The sequence below is a fragment of the Eptesicus fuscus genome, chromosome 4 (genome assembly GCF_027574615.1).
Source record: "Eptesicus fuscus isolate TK198812 chromosome 4, DD_ASM_mEF_20220401, whole genome shotgun sequence".
NCBI classification, from domain to species: Eukaryota; Metazoa; Chordata; class Mammalia; order Chiroptera; family Vespertilionidae; genus Eptesicus; species Eptesicus fuscus.
Window position 1 is genome coordinate 2,129,040 of NC_072476.1, and position 24,013 is coordinate 2,153,052.

The 24,013-nt window shown below is 37.2% G+C and overlaps 1 protein-coding gene across 7 annotated transcripts in view; it reads left to right on the forward strand.

Moving 5' to 3' along the window:
- The window catches only part of LOC103296290 (phospholipid-transporting ATPase ABCA3-like), a 451,749-nt gene that overhangs the window by 408,973 nt on the left and 18,763 nt on the right, over nucleotides 1–24,013 (forward strand). For all 7 annotated transcript variants that reach the window (XM_054714397.1, XM_054714395.1, XM_054714398.1 and 4 more), the window contains one exon: nucleotides 18,175–18,362. In XM_054714397.1, the coding sequence (XP_054570372.1) occupies nucleotides 18,175–18,362 (188 nt within the window). The remainder of the gene's footprint in view (nucleotides 1–18,174; nucleotides 18,363–24,013) is intronic.

Sequence of the window (24,013 nt, forward strand, 5' to 3'; positions counted from 1 at the left end):
GGAAGAACTAAAACCTATCCTCCTCAGACTATTCCAAAAAATTCAAGAAGAAGGAACACTTCCAAGCTCCTTCTATGAAGCCAGCATCACCCTAATACCAAAACCAGATAAAGACAACACAATGAAAGACAATTACAGACCAATATCCATCATGAACATAGATGCCAAAATCCTCAACAAAATTCTAGCAAATCGGCTCCAGCAGTACATCAGAAAGATCATACACCATGACCAAGTAGGATTTATCCCAGGAATGCAAGGATGGTACAATATCCGCAAATCAATAAACAAGATACATCACATAAACAAATTGAGAGATAAAAATCACATAGTCATATCAATTAATGCAGAAAAAGCATTTGACAAAATCCAACACCCTTTCTTGATAAAAACTCTCAACAAGGTGGGAATAGAAGGATCATACCTCAACATACCTCAACATAATAAAAGCTATATGTGATAAACCCACAGCAAACATCATACTCAATGGACAAAAACTAAAAACATTTCCCCTAAGAACAGGAACAAGACAGGGATGCCCACTCTCACCACTAATGTTTGACATAGTACTGGAAGTATTAGCCATTGCAATTAGACAAGAAGAAGAAATAAAAGGCATCCAAATTGGAAAAGAACAAGTAAAGCTGTCTTTATTTGCAGATGACATGATATTGTACATAAAAAATCCGAAAGACTCCGTCAAAAAACTAATAGACTTAATAAATGAATTTGGCAATGTAGCAGGATACAAAATTAATGCCAAGAAATCTATGGCCTTTCTATACACCAATAGTGAACTTACAGACAGAGAGACTAAAAAGGCAATCCCATTTACCATCGCACCAAAAAAATTAAGATACCTAGGAATAAACTTAACTAAGGAGGTAAAAGACCTATACACGGAAAACTACAGGACACTGAAAAAAGAGATAGAGGAAGACGTAAACAGATGGAAGAACATACCATGTTCATGGATTGGTAGAATCAATATCATTAAAATGTCCATACTACCCAAAGCAATCTATAGAGTCAATGCACTCCCCATTAAAATACCAATGGCATGTTTCACAGACCTTGAAAGAACTCTCCAAAAATTCATCTGGAATAAAAAAAGACCCCGAATAGCCACAGCAATCCTGAGAAAGAAGAATAAAGTAGGAGGGATCTCAATACCAAATTTCAAGCTGTATTACAAAGCCACTGTTCTCAAAACAGCCTGGTACTGGCACAAGAACAGACATATAGATCAGTGGAACAGAATAGAGAATCCAGGTCTTGACCCAAACCACTATGCTCAATTAATATTTGACAAAGGAGGCATGAACATACAATGGAGTCAAGACAGTCTCTTCAATAAATGGTGTTGGGAAAATTGGACAGATACATGCAAAAAAAATGAAGCTTGATCACCAACTTACGCCATACACAAAAATAAACTCAAAATGGATACAGGACTTAAACATAAGACTGGAAACCATAAAAATACTAGAGCAATCCACAGGCAGCAAAATCTCAGACATATGCCAAAAGAAATTCTTCACTGACACTGCCCTTAGGGCAATGGAAGCTAAAGAGAAAATTAACAAATGGGACTACATCAAAATAAAAAGCTTTTTCACAGCAAAAGAAACCATCAACAAAACAACAAGAAGGCCTACTGCATGGGAGAACATATTTGCAAATGGCATCACTGATAAAGGTTTGATCTCCAACATCTACAGGCAGCTTATACAACTTAATAAAAGGAAGATAAATGATCCAATAAAAAAATGGGCAACAGACCTAAATAGAAGCTTTTCAAAAGAAGACAGAAGGAAGGCCAAGAGACACATGAAAACATGCTCAACGTCACTAATTATCCGAGAGATGCAAATCAAAACAACAATGCGGTACCATCTCACACCTGTCAGAATGGCTATCATCAACAAAGCAACAAACGACAAGTGTTGGTGAGGATGCGGAGAAAAAGGAACCCTCGTGCACTGCTGGTGGGAATGCAGACTGGTGCAACCACTGTGGAGAACAGTATGGAGTTTCCTCAAAAAACTGAAAATGGAACTCCCATTTGACCCAGTAAACCCATTCCTGGGAATATATCCGAAGAAACTAGAAACACCAATCAGAAAGGATATATGCACCCCTATGTTCATAGCAGCACAATTCACCATAGCTAAGAGTTTGAAACAGCCTAGGTGCCCGTCAGCAGATGACTGGATCAGAAAACTGTGGTACATCTACACAATGGAATACTATGCTGCCATAAAAAAGAAGGAATTCTCATCATTTGCAGCAACCTGGATGGAATTGGAGAACATTATGTTAAGTGAAATAAGCCAGTCAATGAAAGAAAAATACCACATGATCTCACTCATTTATGGATAATAAAGAACATTATAAACTTGAACAGAAAGACAGATACAGAGACAGTAAAGCATCAAACAGACTGTCAAATTACAGGGGGAAAGTTAGGGAGAGGTGGGGGAGATAAGAGATCAATCAAAGGACTTGTGTGCATGCATATAAGCATAACCAACGGATGCAAAACTCTGGGGGGTGAGGGCATATATGGGAGTGGGGTGGGGGGTGGCAATGGTAAGATATGTACACATATAATACCTTAATAAAAAAAAAGAGTTTAGGTATTCAAAGCCCGGTATTTGTAAAAGCCTAAGCAGACCTGGCTTTTGGAACAAGGCTTATGAACAGGCAAGAAGGGCCACTTTAATAATGGCTGTCAACAAGGGTCAGATATCATTATGCCATTAATAATTTTAAAAACTATTTCTTTAAGAATAAAATAGTAAAGAATATATATATATATTATAAATATATATATACATATATATATATATAAAAGGGGCAGGTGTAATGGTGTGAATTGGCAAAGAAAGATGAATATCAGATGCATTCAAAAGAAAAATATTACTGTATATATCAAACTTTATTTTTTATAAACCTAATGGTAGCCACACACAAAAATCCCCAAACTGGAACACAAAGCATTTTAAAAAAGAAAACAGAGTAACAGAACTATGGAATACCACCAAATATAAATAACAGACAGAAACACAAAGGAAAAGAACCCATGGAAGCACAGAACTACCTGAAAACAGAAGATAAAATGGCTATAGAAAATCCTCATACATCAATAATTACCGTATGCCGAGACCGGTTTGGCTCAGTGGATAGAGCATCGGCCTTTGGACTGAAGGGTCCCGGGTTCGATTCCGGTCAAGGGCATGTACAGTGGTTGCGGGCACATCCCCAGTAGGGGGTGCGCAAGAGGCAGCTGATCGATGTTTCTCTATCATCGATGTTTCTAACTCTCTAAACTCTCTATCCCTCTCTCTTCCTCTCTGTAATAAAATCAATTAAAAAAAATAAAAAATAAAAATAATAATAATAATTACCCTAAATGTCAATGGACTGAATTCACCAATAAAGAGGTGCAGAGTAGAAGAGTGGATTAAAAGACAATACCCAACCATATGCTGCCTTCAGGATACACATATAAGCTGGAAAAATGAAGGTAGATTCAAAGTTAAAGAGCGAAAAATGATTCTCCAAGCAAATAAAAGCCATACTTATATCTGACAAAGTAGATTTCAAGATAACAAGAGATAAAGATGGACACTTTATAATAATAAAGGGGACACTACATCAAGAAAACATAACACTTCTTAATATATATACACCCAACCAGGGAGCACTGAAATATATAAAACATCTGTTCACAGAACTAAAGGGAGAAACAGATAAAGACACAACCATGGTGGGAGACCTTAATACTCCATTGACAGTTCTAGACAGATCAACCATACAGAAAATCAATAAATAAATATCAGTCTTAAATGAAACATTAGACTAAATGGACAAAATTGACATTTATAGAACCTTTAATCCGAGAACATCAGATTATACATTCTTCTCCAGTGCACATACAACATTTTCAAAGATAGACCATATATTGGCTCCCAGAACTAACATCAAAAAATTCAAGAAGATCTGAATTATACCAAGCATATTCTCTGACCACAGATTCCTTGAAATTAGAAATCAACTTCAAAAAGGAAGTAAAGAAACCCACAAATACATGGAGATAAAAAACATACTACTAAAAAATGGCTGGTTCAAAGAATAAATAAAAGATGAGATAAGAAAGTTATAGAGAGACAAATGAGGATGACAACACAATTTATCAAAACTTCTGGGACACAGGAATAAGGGGGAAGTTTATATTATTATATACCTATCTCAAGAAACAAGATAAATCCCAAGTAAATAACATAACATTATATCTAAATGATCTAGAAAAGGAAGAACAAAGCAACCCAAAGTCAGCAGGAAAAAAAAAGGAAATAATAAGAATTGGAGCAGAATTTAATGAAATAGAAAAAAAACTGTACAAATTATTAATAAAATGAGCTGGTTATTTGAAAAGATTAATAAAATTCGTAAACCCTGGCTAGATTCACTAAGGAATAAAAGAGAAAAGACCTATGTAAACAAAATCAGAAATGAGAGGGGAGAAGTTACCACAAACATCACAGGAATACTAAGAATCATATATATATTAGAGAAATATCATATATATATGATAGAGAAATATGCTAATTAACCGGGACACTGTAATGGGTCGACCAGACAGGATGGGGAGGGCCTGTTCAGCAGCAGCCGCGGCTGCTTCAAGGGCTGGAGAGGGAAGCAGGGCCAGACCAGTGACTCGAGGGTGGGCAGCACCACATGATTTCAAATTGCATGCTGGGCTCCTAGGACTAGAATAATATTAAAGACTATATGCCACCAAATTCAAATAAAATAAAATAAATGGACAAGTTTCTAGAAATATATAACCTTCCTAGAAGAATTCAAAAATCTAAATAGACCTGTCAGCAGTGAGGACATTGAAACAACCATTAAAAACCTCTCCAAAATAAAAGTCCAGGACCAGATGGCTTCATCAGTGAAGTCTACCAAATGTTCAAAGAAGATTTAAAACTTATCCTTCTCAAACTCCTCCCAAAAATTGAAGAACAGGCAATACTTCCTAACACATTTTTTGAGGCCAATATAACCATTAGACCAAAACTTGGCAAACATAACATACAAAAAAAAAACAAAAAAACTACAGACCAGTATCTCTGATGAACACAAATGCAAAATCCTAAACAAAATACTAACAAATTAAATACAACAATACATAAAAAAATAATACATCAGAATCAAGTGGGGTTCATTCCAAGTGCACAACATGCACAAATCAATCAATATAATACACCACATTAACAAAAGAAATGATGAAACTCCTATGTTGTTATCAACAGATACAGGAAAAGCATTTGATAATATACAACATCCATTTATTATTAAAATGCTCAATAAAATAGAAATAGAAGGAAAGTACTTCAACATAATTAAGGCCATATATGATAAACACTCAGCTACTATCATATTCAATGGTGAAAAACTGAAAGCTTTTCCTCTAAGATCAGAAACAAGACAAGGATGTCCACTCTCACCACTCTTATTTAACACTAGAGGCCTGGTGCATGAAATTCATGCACAAGGAGCGAGGTGTCTGTCCGTCAGCCCAGCCTGCACCCTCTCCAATCTGAGACCCCTCAAGGGATGTCCAACTGCCCTCTCACAATTCAGGACTGCTGGCTCCCAACCGCTCACTTGCCTGCCTGCCTGATTGCCTCTAACTGCTTCTGCCTGCCAGCCTGATCACTCCCTATCCACTCCCCTGCCAGCCTGATCGATGCCTAACTGCTCCCCTGCCAGCCCGATTGCCCCTAACTGCCCTCCCTGTCGGCCTGGTCACCCCTAACTGCCCTCCCCTGAAGGCCTGGTCCCCCCAACTGCCCTCCCCTGCATACCTGGTTGTCTCCAACTGCCCTCCCCTGCATGCCTGGTCCCCGCCAACTGGCCTTCCCTGCAGGCCTGGTCCCCCCAACTGCCCTCCCTTGCAGACCTGGTCTCTCCCAACTGCCCTCCCCTGCTGGCCTGGTCACCCTTAACTGCTCTCTCCTGCTGGCCTGATCGCCCACAACTGCCCTCCCCTGCAGGCCATCTTGTGGTGGCCATCTTGTATCACATGGGGGCAGCCATCTTTGACCACATGGGGGTGGCCATCTTGTGTGTTGGAGTGATGGTCAATTTGCATATTACTCTTTTATTAGATAGGATAGTGCCAGAAGTCCTAGCTGGGGCAATAAGGCAAGAAATAGAAATAAAAGGCATCAAAATTAGGAAGGAAGAAGTAAAGCTGTAACTCTTTGCAGGTGACATGATGCTGTATATAGAAAATGTTAAAGAGTCCACCAAAAAAACTATTAGAAACAATAAACAAACACAGTAAAGTTTCAGGATACAAATCAAAGTGCAAAAATACCTTGCCTTTCTTAATACTAACAACAAAACTTCAGAAAAAGAAATGGAAAAAACACACACAACAGTTTCTTTTGCAATTGCACCAAAAATAAAATACCTAGGATTAAATTTAACAAAGAATGTGAAAGACCTATATACTGAAAATTACAAAGCATTATTTAAAAAGATTGAAAAAGACACAACATAATGGAAAAATATTCATGTTCATGGATTGGAAGAATCAGCATAGTTAAAATGGCCATATTACCCAAAGCAATATACGTATTTAATGCAATCCCATCAAAATCTCAACGTCATTTTTTTAAGAAATAGAAATCATCATATTTGAATGAAACCAAAAAGACCCTGAATAGCTAAAGCAATCCTGAGGAAAAAAGAATGAAGCCAGAGGTCTCACGCTAACTGACTTCAAATTATACTACGATAATCAAAACAGCATGCTATTGGCAGAGACACAGATACACAGATCAATGGAACATAATAGAGAGTCCATCTATAAAACCACATTTTTATGGACATGAATTGGCAAATAAAGATGAATTAAAAACATTTAATTTTCAACAAAGGAGCCAGAAACACACAATGGAGTAAAGATAGTCTCTTCAATAAATGGTGCTGGGAAACTGGAAAGCCACATACAAATAAATGAATCTTTGTCCCCATATACATTAATTCAAAATGGATCAAATACCTAAATATAATACCTGAAACAGTAAGTTACATAGAAGAAAATATGAATACCAGACTTATGGACCTAGGTCATAGAGAACATTTTATGAACTTGATCCCAAGGGCAAGAAAAGTAAAGGCAAAAGAAAATGAATGGGATGCTATCAAACTTAAAAGCTTTTGCACAGCAAAAGAAACTGACAGCAAAACAAAGAGGCAGCCAACCAGAAGGAAATGATATTTGTATAAAGAGTATCTCTGACAAAAGGTTTAATTTTCAAAATAAAGAACTCATAAAACTCAACACTAAACAACCCAATCAAAAAGTAGGGAGAGGATCTGAAACTATACCTCTCCTTAGAAAACATATAAACAGCCAAAATATGTTTAACCTCACTGGTAATTAGGGAAATGCAAAATATCTTTAACCTCACTGGTAATTAGGGAAATGCAAATCAAAACTACAATGAGATACCACCTCACACCTGTTAGAGTGGTCATTATCAACAAGACAAGCACTAACAAGTGTTGGAGAGGTTGTGGGAAGAGGGAACCCTCACTCACGGCTGGTTGGAATGTAGACTGGTACAACCACTGTGGAAAGCAGTTTGGTGATTCCTCGAAAAATTAAGACTAGAGCTACCATAGAACCCAGCAATCCCTCTCCTGCATATATACCCAAAGGAAAAAAAAAAACTTGAAATCATGTATTCACAAAGATATATGCACCCCTATGTTCATTGCAGCATTATTCACGATGGCCGGGATATGGAAACAACCAAAGTGTCCCGCGATAGGTGACTGGATAAAGAAGATGTGGTCCATACATAAAGGAATACTACTCAGCCACAGAAAGGATAAAATAGTGCTATTTGCAACCACTTGGATGGACCTTGAGAATATTAAGTAAAATAAGTCAGAAAAAGTTAAGAACCATATGATTTTACTCATATATGAAATATAAAACTGAAATTCATGAACACAAGCAGCAGTATGGGGGTTGTCATAGGGAGGATGGGAAAGGGGGTCCTAATATATGGTGACAGGAGAAGATTTGACTTTGGGTGGTGGGCACACAATGCAATATACAAGTCTTGTAACATAGAAACCAACACCCAAAACCTAAATGTTCGTGTTGACCAATGTCACCACAATAAATTTAATTTAAAAAATCCTCAACAAAATATTACCAAGTCAGATCCCGCAATACATTAAAAAGATCATACAACATGATGAAGTGAATTTATTCCAGGGATGCCAGGCTGGTATAATAATTGCAAATCAATTAACGTGATACCTCACATAACCAAATTGAAAAACAAAAATCACCTGATTGTATAGACAAATAAAAAATCATTCAACAAAATCCAACACCAATTTTTTTCAACACCCAATTTTTTAAATAAAAATTCTCAGCAAAGTGGGAATAGAGAGGTCATATCTCAACATAATAAAGACCATATATGACAGATGTACAGCCAACATCTTACTCAATGGGCAAAAACTAAAACCATGTCCCCTAAGAACAGAAACAAGATAGGGATGTCTGCTTTCGCCACTCTTACTCAACATAGTATTTGAAGACTTGATCACAGTGATCAGACAAGAAGAAAAAATAAAAAGTGTCTAAATTGGAGAGGAAGTAAAACTGTCATTATTTGCATATGACATGATATTGTACATAGAAAAACCCTAAAGATTCCACTGAAAAACTATTAGATTTAATAAATGTATTTGGAAGTTAGCAGGATACAAAATTAACACCCAGAAATTGTCAGCATTTGAATACACCAATAATGATTTTTCAGAAAGAGAAATTAAAAACACAAACATATTTACCATTGCAACAAAAAATTAAGATACTTAGGAATAAACTTAACCAAGGAGGTAAAAGGCCCGTACTCAGAAACTATAGAACATTGAAAAAAGAGATAGAGAAAGATATAAACATGTGAAAGAATATACCGTGTTCATAAATTGGTAGAATTAACATCATTAAAATGTCCATACTACCCAAACCAATGTATAGGTTCAATGCAATCCCTATTAAAATACCAACAGCATATTTCAGAGATGTAGAAAAAAATAATTTAAAAAATCATATGGAACCAAAAAAGACCCCAAATAGTCAGAGCAATCTTACAAAAGAGAAACAAAGTTGGAGGATTCACAGTACCAGACATCATATTATACTACACAGCCACTGTAATAAAAACAGTCTGGTATTGAGGGAAAAACATGGCAGCGGAATAGACAGACGGGTGACGAGTCTTGTCTGGGAGGAGAAAGAAATAACAGCTGAGGATCGCACGGGGAATATTTGATGGCGAGTTAAGGGACAGCTGTGCTCCAGGAGAAAGTGGGGTACTGCTGGATGGGGTTCCCTGACCAGGCAGCCCCCACTGATGCTGTGTCCTCTACCGGAGCTGCAGGCTCGGATGCAGAGAATGCGCCATCTTGAAGGGGAAAGTGGATCTTGTTGGATTCGTGAAAAGCTACAACTGTGGCAACCACTGAACAGCTGCGAGCCCCAGAATACCGTGCCCAATTGGCGCAAACACGCAGATTCAGAGGAGCTCTGCACCCCACCACAGAAAAGTCATATTTCACCTGGGATAAAGAGAGAGAGAACTACATAACCAGACATCCGGAGAAGAGAGACCATGGGGAGACAAAGAAACAGCCCGCATATGAAAGAAAAGCAGGCATCACCAGAAAAGGAAGTAAATGAAATAGAGGCAAACAACCTGTCAGAAAAAGAATTCAGAGAAATGGTCATAAGGTGGCTGAAAAGAATGGAAGACAAATTTGACAATATGAGTAAGAACTAAGAGGAAATGAAGAAGTACCAAGAAGAAATGAAAAATGACATCGCTGCTGTAAAGAACTCAATAGAAAGCATCAAGAGTAGACTAGAAGAAGCAGAGGACCACATCAGTGAGCTAGAAGACAAGATGGGAAAAAATACCCAAGTAGAGCAGCTTCTAGAAAAAAAAATTAAAAAGCAGGAGGAGAGCCAAAGGGAACTTTGGGAAAACACAGAACAAAACAACTTCAGCATAATAGGGCTACCAGAAGGAGAGGAAACTGAACAAGGAATAGAAAACCTGTTTGAAGAAGTAATGACAGGAAACTTCCCTGATATAGGAAAGAAAAAAACCCACACAAATCCAAGAAGCTCACAGAATCCCAAGCAAAATGAACCCCAAAAGACCAACACCAAGGAATATTATAATTAAACTGGCAAGCACCAATGACAAAGTAAGAATCTTAAAAGTGGCCAGAGAGAGACAGAAAGTTACATACAAAGGAACACCCATCAGACTAGCAACTGATTTCTCAACAGAAAATCATCAGGCCAGAAGGGAATGGAATGAAATATACAAAGTCATGTAAAGGAAGGGTCTGAATCCAAGAATACTGTAACCACTAAGGCTATCAATCAAAATTGAAGGTGAAATTAGGAGTTTCACAGACAAAAAAAACTAAGGGAATTTATCACCACCAAACGAGCAATGCAAGAAATGCTAAAGGGTCTGCTTTAAAAATTATATAGGAAGCAAAGAAGGATCACAGGAGTAAAGAATAAAAATGGTGACAATTAAGTACCTATCAATAATAACTTTAAATGTAAATGGATTAAATGCCCCAATCAAAAGACACAGCGTAACAGATTGGATAAGAAAACAAGACCCATATATCTGCTCTCTACAAGAAACCCACCTCAGAAAAAAAGATGCACACAGACTGAGGGTGAAGGGATGGAAATAGGTTTTTCAGGCAAATGGAAATGGAAAAAAAAGCTGGGGTAGCAATATTTATATCTGACAAATTAGATCTCCAAGTGAAGGACATAACAAGAGATAAGGAAGGCCACTTCATAATACTAAAGGGAGTTATCCAACAAGAAGAAATAACTCTGGTAAACATATACGCACCCAATACAGGAGCAACCAAATCCATAAAAAAAACTCCAGGAGGAAATCAAGGGAGAGATTGACAGCAATACACTCATGGTAGGAGACTTTAATACACCACTATCACCACTGGACAAATCCTCTAAACAAAAAATCAGCAAAGAAACAGCAATCCTAAATGACTCATTAGACCAGATGAAATTAATTGACATCTTCAGAACATTTCACCCCAAAGCCACAGAATATACATTCTTCTCAAGTGAACATGGGTCATTTTCAAACATAGACCATATGCTTGGACATAGGCAAAGTCTCTTCAAATTTAAGAAGACAGAAATCATACCAAGCATCTTCTCAGATCACAGTGGCATAAAACTGGAAATCAACTACAATAAAAACAATCCAAAGAAATTAAACACATGGAGTTTAAACAGCATGCTATTAAACAATGACCGGGTTACCAGAGAGATCAAAGAAGAAATAAAAAACATCATGGCAACAAATGACAATGAAATCACAACAATCCAAAATCTATGGGACACAGCAAAAGCAGTCTTGAGAGGGAAGTTCATAGCTCTACAAGACTACTGCAAAAAAACAAGAAACAATAGTAATAAATTACCTAAACCCTACAACTCAAAGAGTTAGAGAGCAACAAGAAAAGCCCAGTGTAAGCCAAAGGAAGGAAATAATAAAGATCAGAGCAGAGATAAACGACATAGACCAAAGTAACAATACAAAAGATCAACAAAACCAAGAGCTGGTTCTTTGAAAGGATAAACAAGATTGATGAACCTCTAGCCAGGCTCACCAAGAAGCAAAGAGAGAGGACCCAAATAAACAAAATCAGAAATGAAAGAGGTGAAATAACAACAGACCCCACCGAAATACAAAGGATTGTTAAAAAATACTATGAACAACTCTATTCCAACAAACTGGACAACCTGGAGGAAATGGACATATTCCTAGAAAAATATAACCTTCCAAAACTCAATCAGGAAGAATCTAAACAGCTCAATAGGACAATAACTATGGAGGAAATTGAAGCCGACATCAAAAAGCATCCGGCAAACAAAAGCCTGGGGCCAGGCGGCTAAACAGGGGACCATGAGCAAGTAGGATTTATCCCAGGAATGCAAGGGTGGTACAATATCCGCAAATCAATAAACGTGATACATCACATAAACAAATTGAGAGAAAAAAATCACATAGTCATATCAATTGATACAGAAAATGTATTTGACAAAATCCAACACCCTTTCTTGATAAAAACTCTCAACAAGTTAGGAACAGAAGGATCATACCTCAACATAATAAAAGCTATATATGATAAACCCACAGCTAACATCATTCTCCATGGGCAAAAACTAAAACCATTTCCTCTAAGAAAAGGAACAAGACAGGAATGCCCTCTCTCACCACTCCTGTTCGACATACTACTGGAAGTATTAGCCATTATGATCAGACGAGAAGAAGAAATACAAGGCATCCAAATTGGAAAAGAAGAAGTAAAGCTGTCCTTATTTGCAAATGACATGATATTGCACATAAAGAAACCTGAAAGACTCCATCAAAAAACTAACCAACTTAACAAATGAAATAGACAATGAAGCAGGATACAAAATTAACGCCAATAAATCTATGGCATTTCTATACACCAATAATGAACTTTCAAAAAGAGAGACTAAAACAGCAATCCCATTTACCATCACACCAAAATATTAAGATACCTAGGAATAAACTTAACTAATGAGGTAAAAGACCTATACGTGGAAAACTACAGGACACTGAAAAAAAGAGGTAGAGGAAGAGATAAACAGATGGAAGAACATACCATGTTCATGGATTGGTAGAATCAACATCATTAAAATGTCCATACTACCCAAAGCAATCTACACATTCAATGCACTCCCCATTAAAATACCAATGGCATATTTCACAGACATAGAACGAACTCTCCAAAAATTCATCTGGAATAAAAAAAAGACCCCGGATAGCCGCAGCAATCCTGAGAAAGAAGAATAAAGTAGGAGGGATCTCAATACCAGACCTCAAACTGTATTACAAAGCCACTGTTCTCAAAACAGCCTGGTACTGGCACAAGAACAGACATATAGATCAATGGAATAGAATAGATAATCCAGATATCAACCCAAACCACTATGCTCAATTAATATTTGACAAAGGAGGCATGAACATACAATGGAGTCAAGACAGTCTCTTCAACAAATGGTATTGGGAAAATTAGACAGACACATGCAAAAAAATGAAACTAGACCACCAACTTATACCATACGCAAAAATAAACTGAAAATGGACACAGGACTTAAACATAAGACAGGAAACCATAAAAATACTAGAGGAATCCACATGCAGCAAAATCTCAGACATATGCCAAAAGAACTTCTTCACTGATACTGCTCCTAGGGCAATGGAAGCTAAAGAGAAAATAAACAAATGGGACTACATCAAAATAAAAAGCTTTTGCACAGCAAAAGAAACCAAAAAACAAGAAAGCTCACTGTATGGGAGAACATATTTGCAAATGTTATCACTGATAAAGTTTTAATCTCCAACATCTACAGGCAAATTACACAACTTAATAAAAGGGAGATAAATGATCCAATAAAAAAATGGGCAATGGACCTAAATAGAATCTTTTCAAAAGAAGACAGAAGAAAGGCCAAGAGACACATAAAAACATGCTCAACGTCACTAATTATCTGAGAGATGCAAATCAAAACGACAATGCGTTACCATCTCACACCTTTCAGAATGGCTACCATCAACAAATCAACAAAGGACAAGTGTTGGTCAGGATGTGGCGAAAAATGAACTCTCGTGCACTGCTGGTGTGAATGCAGACTGGTGCAGCCACTGTGGAGAACAGTATGGAGTTTTCTCAAAAAACTGAAAATGGCCGAAACCGGTTTTGCTCAGTGGATAGAGCGTCGGCTTGCGGACTGGAAGGTCCCAGTTCCATTCCGGTCAAGGGCATGTGCCTTGGTTGCGGGCACATCCCCGGTGGGGGGTGTGCAGGAGGCAGCTGGTTGATGTTTCTCTCTCATCGATGTTTCTGGCTCTCTATCCCTCTCCCTTCTTCAATGTAAAAAAATCAATAAAATATTTTTTTTAAAAAACTGAAAATGGAACTCCCATTTGACCCAGTAATCCCACTCCTAGGAATATATCCTAAGAAACTAAAAACACAAATCAGAAAGGATATATGCACCCCTATGTTCATAGCAGCACAATTCACAATAGCTAAGATTTGGAAACAGCCTAGGTGCCCATCAGCAGATGACTGGATCAGAAAACTGTGGTACATCTACACGATGGAATACTATGCTGCCATAAAAAGGAAGGAATTCTTACCATTTGCAGCAACCTGGATGGAACTGGAGAACATAATGCTAAGTGAAATAAGCCAGTCAATGAAAGGAAAATACCACATGATCTCACTCATTTATGGATAATAAAGAACATTATAAAGTGGTGAACAAAAAGATAGATACAGAGACAGTAAAGGATCAAACAGACTTTCAAAGTACAGGGGGAAGGTTAGGGAGAGGTGGGGGAGATAAGAGATCGACCAAAGGACTTGTATGCACGCATATAAGCATAACCAATGGACACAAAACACTGGGGGGTGAGGGCATACATGGGAGTGGGGTGTGGGGGGGGGGGGCAAAGGTAAGATATGTACACATACAATACCTTAATAAAAAAATGAGCCGAAACCGGTTTGGCTCAGTGGATAGAGCGTCGGCCTTCGGACTGAAAGGTCCCAGGTTCGATTCCGGTCAAGGGCATGTACATTGGTTGCGGGCACATCCCCGGTAGGGGGTGTGCAGGAGGCAGCTGGTCGATGTTTCTCTCTCATCGATGTTTCTAGCTCTCTATCCCTCTCCCTTCCTCTCTGTAAAAAAATCAATAAAATATAATTTAAAAAAAAAAATGAAAAAAAATAGTCTCGTATTAGCACAAGAACAGGCATACAGATCAATGGAAGAGAACAGAGACCTCAGAAATTGACTCGAGCCATTGTGTTCAATTAATATTTGACAAAGGAGGCAAGAGCATACAATGGAGTAAAGATAGTCTCTTCAATAAATGGTGTTGGAAAAATTGGACAGATACATGCAAAAAAAATGAAACTAGATCACCAACTTACACCATACACAAGAATAAACTCAAAATAGATAAAAGACATAAATGTAAGTGCTGAGATCATAAAAATCCTAGAAGAAAGCGTAGGGAACAAAATATCAGGCATCTCATATAGCAGAGTTTTCACTGATACATCTCCTAGGGCAAGAGAAACAAAGGAAAAAATAAACAAATGGGATTACATCAAAACAAAAAGCTTCTGCTCAGCAAAAGAAATCAGCATCAAAATAAAAAGGAAACCCTAGCTGCTTAGGCTCAGTGGATAGAGTGTTGTCCTTCGGACTGAAGGGTCCCAGGTTTTGGGTTTTATTCCAGTCAAGGGCACATGCCTGGGGTGTGGGCTCAATCCCCAGTAGGGGGCGTGCAGAAGGCAGCTGATCAATGATTCTCTCTCATCACTGTTGTTTCTATCTCTCTCTCCCTCTCCCTTCCTCTCTGAAATCAATAAAAAACATATTTTTTAAAAAATGAAAAGGGAACCCACTGTATGGGAGAACATATTTGCCAATTATACATATGATAAGGGGTTAATTTCCAAAATGTATAAAGTACTTATACAACTCAACAAAATAAAGACAAACAATCCAATTAAAAAATGGGCAAATGGCCTAAATAAACACTTCTCCAAAGAGGGCATACAGATGGCCAATAGGCATATGAAAGGATGTGCAACATCACTAATTACCAGAGAGATGCATATTAAAGCAACAATGAGGTACCACCTCATACTTGTCAGAGTGGTTACCCTCAATAAATCAACAAACAAGTGGTGGCGAGGATGTGGAGAAAAGGGAACCCTAGTTCACTGCTGGTGGGAATGCAGACTGGTACAACCACTATAGAAAACAGTGTGGAGTTTTCTCAAAAACTTAAAAGTGGAACTGCCATTTGACCCCGCGAACCTACTTCGAGGAATATATCCAAAGAAGTCTGAAACAGCCATCAGAAAGAATATGTGCACTCTTATGTTCATAGCAATTTTATTTATAATAGCCAAGATCTGGAAATAGCCCAAGTGCCCATCAGCAGATGAGTGAATAAAAGAGTATCATGCTAAGTGAAATAAGCCAGTCAGAGAAAGACAAATATCACATGATCTCACTTACGTGTGGAATCTAATGAACAAAATAAACTGAAGAACAAAATAGATCCAGAAACATGGATGCCTGGAACAGAATGGCAGAAGGGAGGTTGGGGAGAACAGGGGAAAGGAAGGTGAAGGGATTAGATAAAGAAAATGAATGCACAGCCATGGACACAGACAATAGAGTGGTGAGGGACAAGGTAACGGGGGGAATGGAGGCATGGTGAAGGTAGGCAAAGGGGGGAAATGAGGGACATCTGCAATAGTATTAACAAGATAAAATTTAAATTAAAAAATTTTTAAAGAGGCAAGAGAAAAGGAAACTACAGAAGGAAGAAAAGAAGAACCCTCGAAAAAAATTCTAGAAGAAGGCATTGTTAACACAGTATATGACTTCTCCACGTGTTATTGCCCTTGAAGACCTTCAAGTGGAACAAGATGTAAATATGAAAGTGATATTGATTATCCTAACCCTCTGTAGGCGTAGGCTATTGTGTGTGTTTGTGTTTTGGTTTATTATTGTAATCTTCCCCTGAGGACATGTTCATTGATTTTTAGAAAGGGAAGAGAGAGGGAGAGCGAGAGAGAAACATTGATCATATGTCTTTGTTTTTAACAAAAACATTTTAAAAGTAAAAATTTTAAAATTAAATAGAAAAATCCTTATAGAATAAGGATATAAACAGAGAAAATATTTTTATACAGCTATATAATGTGTTTAAGCTAAGTGATATTACAAGAGTCAGTATTTTACAATTTTTAAATGTTTAAATAAAAAGTTATAGTAAGTTAAGTTTACTTTATGATTAAAGAAAGAAAATACTTTTTATAAATTTAGCATAGCCTAAGTGTACATCATTTATAAAGTCTAAAGGAGTGTACAGTGAGATGCTGGGCCTTTACACTTACACATCACTGACTCACCCAAAACAACTTCTAGTCCTTCAAGCTCCATTTAATATAGGGCTGCGTGTAGGTGACCGTTATGTTATAACTGCCTGCAGCGTTCATGCAGCATGCTGCACAGGTTTGTATCCTAGGAGCAATGGACTCTAGCTTATAGTAGGCTATCCCATCTAGGTTTGTGCACTCTGTGATGTTCACACAATGACAAAATTGCTTAATGACACATTACTCAGAATATATACATCCCTGTCAATAAGTGATGCATGACTATATAATGAATATAGACAATAATAATTTACTGTAATGGTGAATTGTGATAAATATTGCTACATCATCCATCATTACAATACATAAATGAATCAAAGTAACATGCTTATAACTTACACAATGTTACATGTCAAATGTATTCCCTAAAAAAACATATCACCTCACACACACTTGAACAGCTGTAATAAAAAAAATCGAAAGTATTAAAAGTTCTGTGAGGATATGAAGAAATTGTTACTCTCGTTTATTTCTGGTAGGAATATAAAATGTTGCACCTGCTGTGGAAAAGTTTTGTGGTTCCTCAAAAAGCTAAGCATACAATTTACCATATGACCCAGCAACTCTATTCCTGAGTATAAAACCCCAAACTCTAAAACAAGTATTTAAATAAGAGTTTTAAGGATATTCTGCGTGGCCTATAATAATGGTTAGGTATGTCATAAATACCTTTATTTTGCTTGCTTTATTTAGTTACTAAGCATTCTTCTCACAAAGGCTCGGCCTTTGACATTTATTATGTAGTAAGGTGATCTCCTGTCAAGACTGGTAAAAAGTAGAGAGAAATTATTGGTAGGCAAACTTTCATAATAACTATAAATATCAGGGAAGATCAAATAAGACAAATAGAGTATTAAGACAATTACTACCGATGTTCCATACTTCTCTAAATCTAACTTAAAATGCACTTTGAATCTGTATTAACAGTTGGTGTCATCTTAGACTTTGCATCACTTTTTAAAGTAAAGCTGTCTCTTTTATTATCCTCAGTTACTAAGAACAATATCTATAGTTTTGGAAATCAAGGGATTGCAAAGTTTTTGATTTCATTGGCTGTCCTGGGCTTATTTTATCTCCTCTTGCTTTTTTGTCTGGAGACTACATCCTGGAGATTGAAAAACTTTCTCTTTCAAAAAATTGTGTCTAAAGTGTACAACATATTCATGAAAGGCAAGAAGGTGAGTAACATAGATTTTTGATACAACTCAAAGAAGGCTCAATGTTAGGCCAGAAAGTATTAATTTGCATATTTCTATCTCTATTATTTGATGAAAGTATCATTTAATTATACCAAGATCTAACTGGTACTAATTGGAATTACAACTCTTTCATCTTAGTTTGTATCTTAGGCTCTAAGCTTTGAATCTTCTACCAACCAGGAAATAATTTATTTGTAATGTATTGACTATGATAGAAAGCACATGGACATGTACTACCTTTAGATGTATTTGGTTGCAGTTATGAACTGACTTTAAAACCATGTAGGGTTATAGGACATCATAGCCCCTACTTGTCAAATTATTAATTATTGCTGTAAATAACACTCACAATTTCACATAATCCCAGAGTTTTGTCTAGAATTTATAAATATATATACAATGGACCATTTATATATATACATATACAACAGACCATTATATATAACATATATATATATATATATATATATATATATGTATATATATATACATATATATATATATTTGTTATATATAATGGTCTGTTGTTCTGTAATTTAATCCCTACTGGTTTATATGAGAATTTCTGTTGAGACAGAAAACCACTACATCTGTCTCTTTGTAACTTCTCTTCATTCATCTCAATTCTCTGTCAGAGTGGCTCTAGATTTTGGGCATAACACTCTCTGAATCAGCATATCTCTAATATTTCAGAGGGAGGATATCTTGAGACCATAATGGCCTTTGCTACCAACTGGAGTTGTGACTAGTATGATTAGCATTCCACCTGCATTTCAGTTGCCTGTTATGTGTTGCTAACTAATGACTAGAACTGTATAACAAGTCAAAAGTGCTATTCTACCTACTTTTACACCAAAGCTCATCAGATCTTACTACTGTAAACAAGATACCTGGTCTGAGATATGCCAACAAGAATAAATTTAAGGTTTTGAGCAACATGAAAAAAAAAAGGATTTATTTCCTGGTGCCTAGAATTAAACATGTAAATGTTACCTTGAGACTTTTTCCTGCCCTGACTTTCCTAAGCTTGAACAGTAGCCCCTGAACCATGTCACACTTTAGAAGTAAATGTGATAAAAAGAAATATAATGAGTATGGAGGGAGATTTCATGGTAAAATTAGAATAATATTTGGCTTCTAAATTCTCCCCCTTTTTGTCACTACTCCTGTACACAAAACAAAACATGGCCAAGCAAAGGAGTAATACTTACATTAGTCCAAGGCCTCAATCTTCACACAGGTATCTAATAAACTACTCTGGTTAGCCGTGGTGTCCTTATATCAAAGTAAACTGAATTTCCTAAGCCAAAGGTTCAGTCTCATTTTTTTAACATTCCAAAGTAAGAAAAAGTCACCCCTGTCAATGAGAAGTACAAAATAGGTCATGAACTATAAAAGTGAAAATCTGACATCTTCACTGACAGATGCTTCTTTCCTCCCTGAGAGCACCTCACCTCACTGCCCTTCAGACTCCACTGTCTCTGTGACGTGGAGCCCAGATTTCATGAGGAGCTGGCTGTTCATCTTGTTGATCATTTTGTGTTTAAACTACTTGGAATTCATTTAAATTACTGGATGTATAGATTAGTATTTTTCATGAAATTTAATCAATTTTTGGCCACTATTGCCTCATGTATTTCCATTACATAAGTAAGGTCATAATAGATTTGTTTCATACAGTTATCAAGAAGGTTAATTACCTGTGAAGGGCACATGTCCGCACATAATAAATAATAAATGTTGGGTTTTAGGAGGAGCATTATTGTTGCTTATTAACATCTTTCGTCTCCTCTTCTTCCACTGTCACAAAACCTCCCAATGTTCCCTATTTCAATAACTAACACCATCAATTATATATTTGCTGAAGAGAGAAATCTGAGACTTATCCTTAACTTCTTTTTTAAGTTTCATCCCTAATTTAATCTATTAAAACCCATGTGCACGCCTTTCACTTCGTTTCAAAAGGACTTTTGGTACTTTATGCCAGGATCACACATTTTCTCTGCTGGCTGCTGTCTCTGTCCCAGAAAACCGAAGGGCAGAGCGCACTGTCCAGACCCCCCTTCAGTGGGGTTGGTGCCCCGCTTCTCAGTTCTGTCCTCAGACACCTTCTCTGTCATTGTCTTCGTGGATGCTTTCGCTGCAGAGAGCCTCCCCTCCCGAGGCGATACTCTTCCCAGATGACCTGCATCTGTCACTCGCAGATGCAGAAGTAAAATGTTTGCTCATCTCAATGCCACTCAAACAACTTCAGGGCTTCCGCTGAGTCAACTGAGGATGTCATTTGACCTTCATCATAGCTCGATTTCTATCCTTTGCCTACTCGTGGTTTTTTTCTCCCTTCCACAGGTATTGGTACTAAAGGAAGTCCACCTGCAACAGTTAGTACCAGGAGAGGTTTGAGAAAATACACAATCAGATAGGATTTTAGTGAGATCCACATCACTGGTGGTAAAGGAAAAACAATAACCGCTGGCACAAAATAATGGTGAAATTGTAAAAATGTTTATCTGTTCTGATTGGGACGATATAACAGAGGAACAGAAAGCATCACTGATGCGATAAATCAAGTGTTCTTTAAAAATGAGGGAAATAGCAACTGAAAGAACAATGGGAGTGTGAGTTATTGGTAAGCTCCTTACTTCATAGAATGAAAAGCTGAGAATTATTAGTAGGAAATTGAAAGCCAAGTGTGAGAGTGCAAGAACCTCTTTGGTCCCACTTCCTTCAGTGAAAGGGCAGAGGAAACTGAGTACTAAGATCAAGGTTTAACCTTCAGATTAGATGAGCTCCAGGAAGCTCTCTCTCAACCACGGCAGATCTGCTCTGCCAAGATCACACCTCTAGTTAGAAGAGTGGTGCCCTCCTCCATTAGAAGATGGAGACATTTGAGCTAATGACCCTGCCATCTTAAATCCTCAGACTTCCCTGAGCACTCTGAGTTTACAGACGTGGCATCCTCTTCTTAATTAAGAACTCCCTCTACTTCCTCAGATAAAGATAATATAGGGGCCTCTGCTTCAAAACAACATATGCTCATTCAGTTGTGGTGGTAACCAGCCAACTACTCCTTTAGTGATCAATAGAACACAGAGACAGAAAATTAATAAAAGAACTGCACAACACCATCTACTAACTGGATCTAACTGGCACTTAGAGAGCATGCACCCAATAAGGGCAGGACACATGGAACATTCACCAAGACACACCATTCACAATTTTAAGAGATTTAAAATAATGAAGAGTATGTTTTCTGATCATCATGAAATTTAATAACAGAAATATAACAGGAAAATCTCTATAAACACTGGGAAATTAAGCAACACACTTCTCTCAAACCCATCAGTCAAGGTGGAAGTTGCAGAAGAAATTAGAAAATATTTTAAACTGAATGAAAGGAAAATACAACATATCAAAACCTGTGGGGTGCACCTACAGCAGTGTTTCAATGGGCATGTGTAGTATTAAATACTTACATTAGAAATGGAAAAAAGTCCCAGTTCAATAATTGAAGTCTGTATCTCAATAAATTAGGGGAAAAAAAGAGCAAAATAAACTCAGAGCAAAAATTATTTAGCTTAACAAAAATAAGAAAAGAAATAAATGAAACTGCAAACAGAAACACAATGAAGAAAAATCAGTGAATGGAACCAAAAGCTAATTATTTGAAAAATGATTAAAAGTGATAAGCCTCCAGCCAGAGTGACCATAAATTAAAAATAGGTAACACATACTAACCAATGTAAAGGCAATATGAAAGTGCATAGTTTAAAGCTCCAAAAAAGAAAACACCACACCAGGACAATTTCACTAATAAATTCTACCAAAAAATTAAAGAAGTAGCATCAATTCTTATAAAGCACACCATAGGCAATAATTATATATGGTGCCAGGTGGGTACTGGAAATATCAAGGTAATGCTTTGTAAAGTATATGATTGGTTAACCACTCTCCTGTACCCCTAATACTAATAGAAAATAATATTGAATGTAAACTGTAATTGAAAAATAAAATTTAAAAAAAACAAATAGCATCAATTCTACACAATTTCTTCCAGAATATAGAAGTAGGAGAATTTCCAATTCTATTTATGAAACTATTATTACACTTGATACCAAAATCAGAAAAAGTAAAAGAAACCAATATCACGTGTGAACACAGAAACACAAATTCTCAACAAAATATTCACAGCTAGAATCCAGGAATATGTAGAAAGAATAATACACCATGAACAAGTAGGGTTTATTTCATAAATGTAACAAAGCTAGTTTAATATTTGAAAACCAATGTTACCCATGAATTAATTAATGTCAAGAAAAACCACATGTTTATATCACATTTCACACTCATATACATAAAAAGTGTCAGAAACTAAGGAAAGAAAAGAGCTATCGCGGCCTGATCGGTGGCATCTGCTTATATACATAAAGCCTACAGCAAACACAATGGCCAAAGACGTCGTGTGCCCGCTAAGACTGTAAACAGCGCAAGGATGTTCACTTACCAGTCCTACACAACCAATTTTAAAACTGGAAAAGGCAGTCTTCTCATTCTTTTCATTATCATGTTTACTGAGCTGATTATCTTATCCAGCTCCACTCCTTAACCAATGAGTGGAGCTGAATAATATAATGAGTACTTGATGTAAAAACAGGCAATTCAAATCAACAAACTTTTGCTCAAGTAGTATGAATTACTAACCACAGTGTCACCAGACTACCGGCCTGTAGCATGTGTGTTCTTGACTTCGTGTAGGGAAGATTTCACACCGTGAGTCCAGCTGGGTCTGAGAGTGTGTTTATTAAAGCTAGGGACAGCTCTGTTTCAGCTCTCCAGAAATGTTATAGGAAAGAGGTGAGCAGGGGCGGTCAGCTCACCTGAATGACGCCACAGTGATGGGAGTGAGTCTGCTCAGGGCTGCTTTGGATCACTGGGATGTCGGAGAAAAGAGGGCCCTTGGAGATAGGACCAGGGAGTGAGCCTGGGTCGAGTTGCCACTGCCCAGAGCTCCTCTGGTTGTGAGTCTCGTGGGGGCCCTTAGAAATAACAAGTTCATGCCTGGGAAAGGGCATGATCATGTTCTAGACTAGAGTGAGTCTTTGTGCTGAGGGCTTATCCTGGGGGCTTTTTATCCTTTTTTCTTCAGGTAAAAATCTTAAGGGAGGGTTTCAGCGGAATATTCATCAGCTTTCCAGGTGCATTTTTAATACGCTGATGCATCAAAATGAGTGTAGATGGGAGTTTTGGATTATTTTTTGGTCTATTTTACTGTTATCTTAGGTCTGTGTGGCTTTAATGGGGTTTTTGTTATTTGTTACCCATCTTCATCTGTCCCTAAATTTAGCTGGCACACATGGCGTTAGTAGTGGCTTTCCCCTCTATTGTCCCAGGCCAGGTGATTTAAGCTATGTATTCTCTGGTTATGAACCATTTGCTCTCCAGTGTCCTTGGTGAGGGAAGATAAGATCTTGCAATTCACAGACTGGCTATAAGTTTCCCAAACTGTTTAACCTTATTTAATTTTCTTGTCTCACTTTCCCCATTCCACTTGCCCAGGAATTTTCTTAACTTCTTATTATCCTGCTACTACAAGACTCGCTGAATTATTTCATCCCTGCATCTTTTACTAA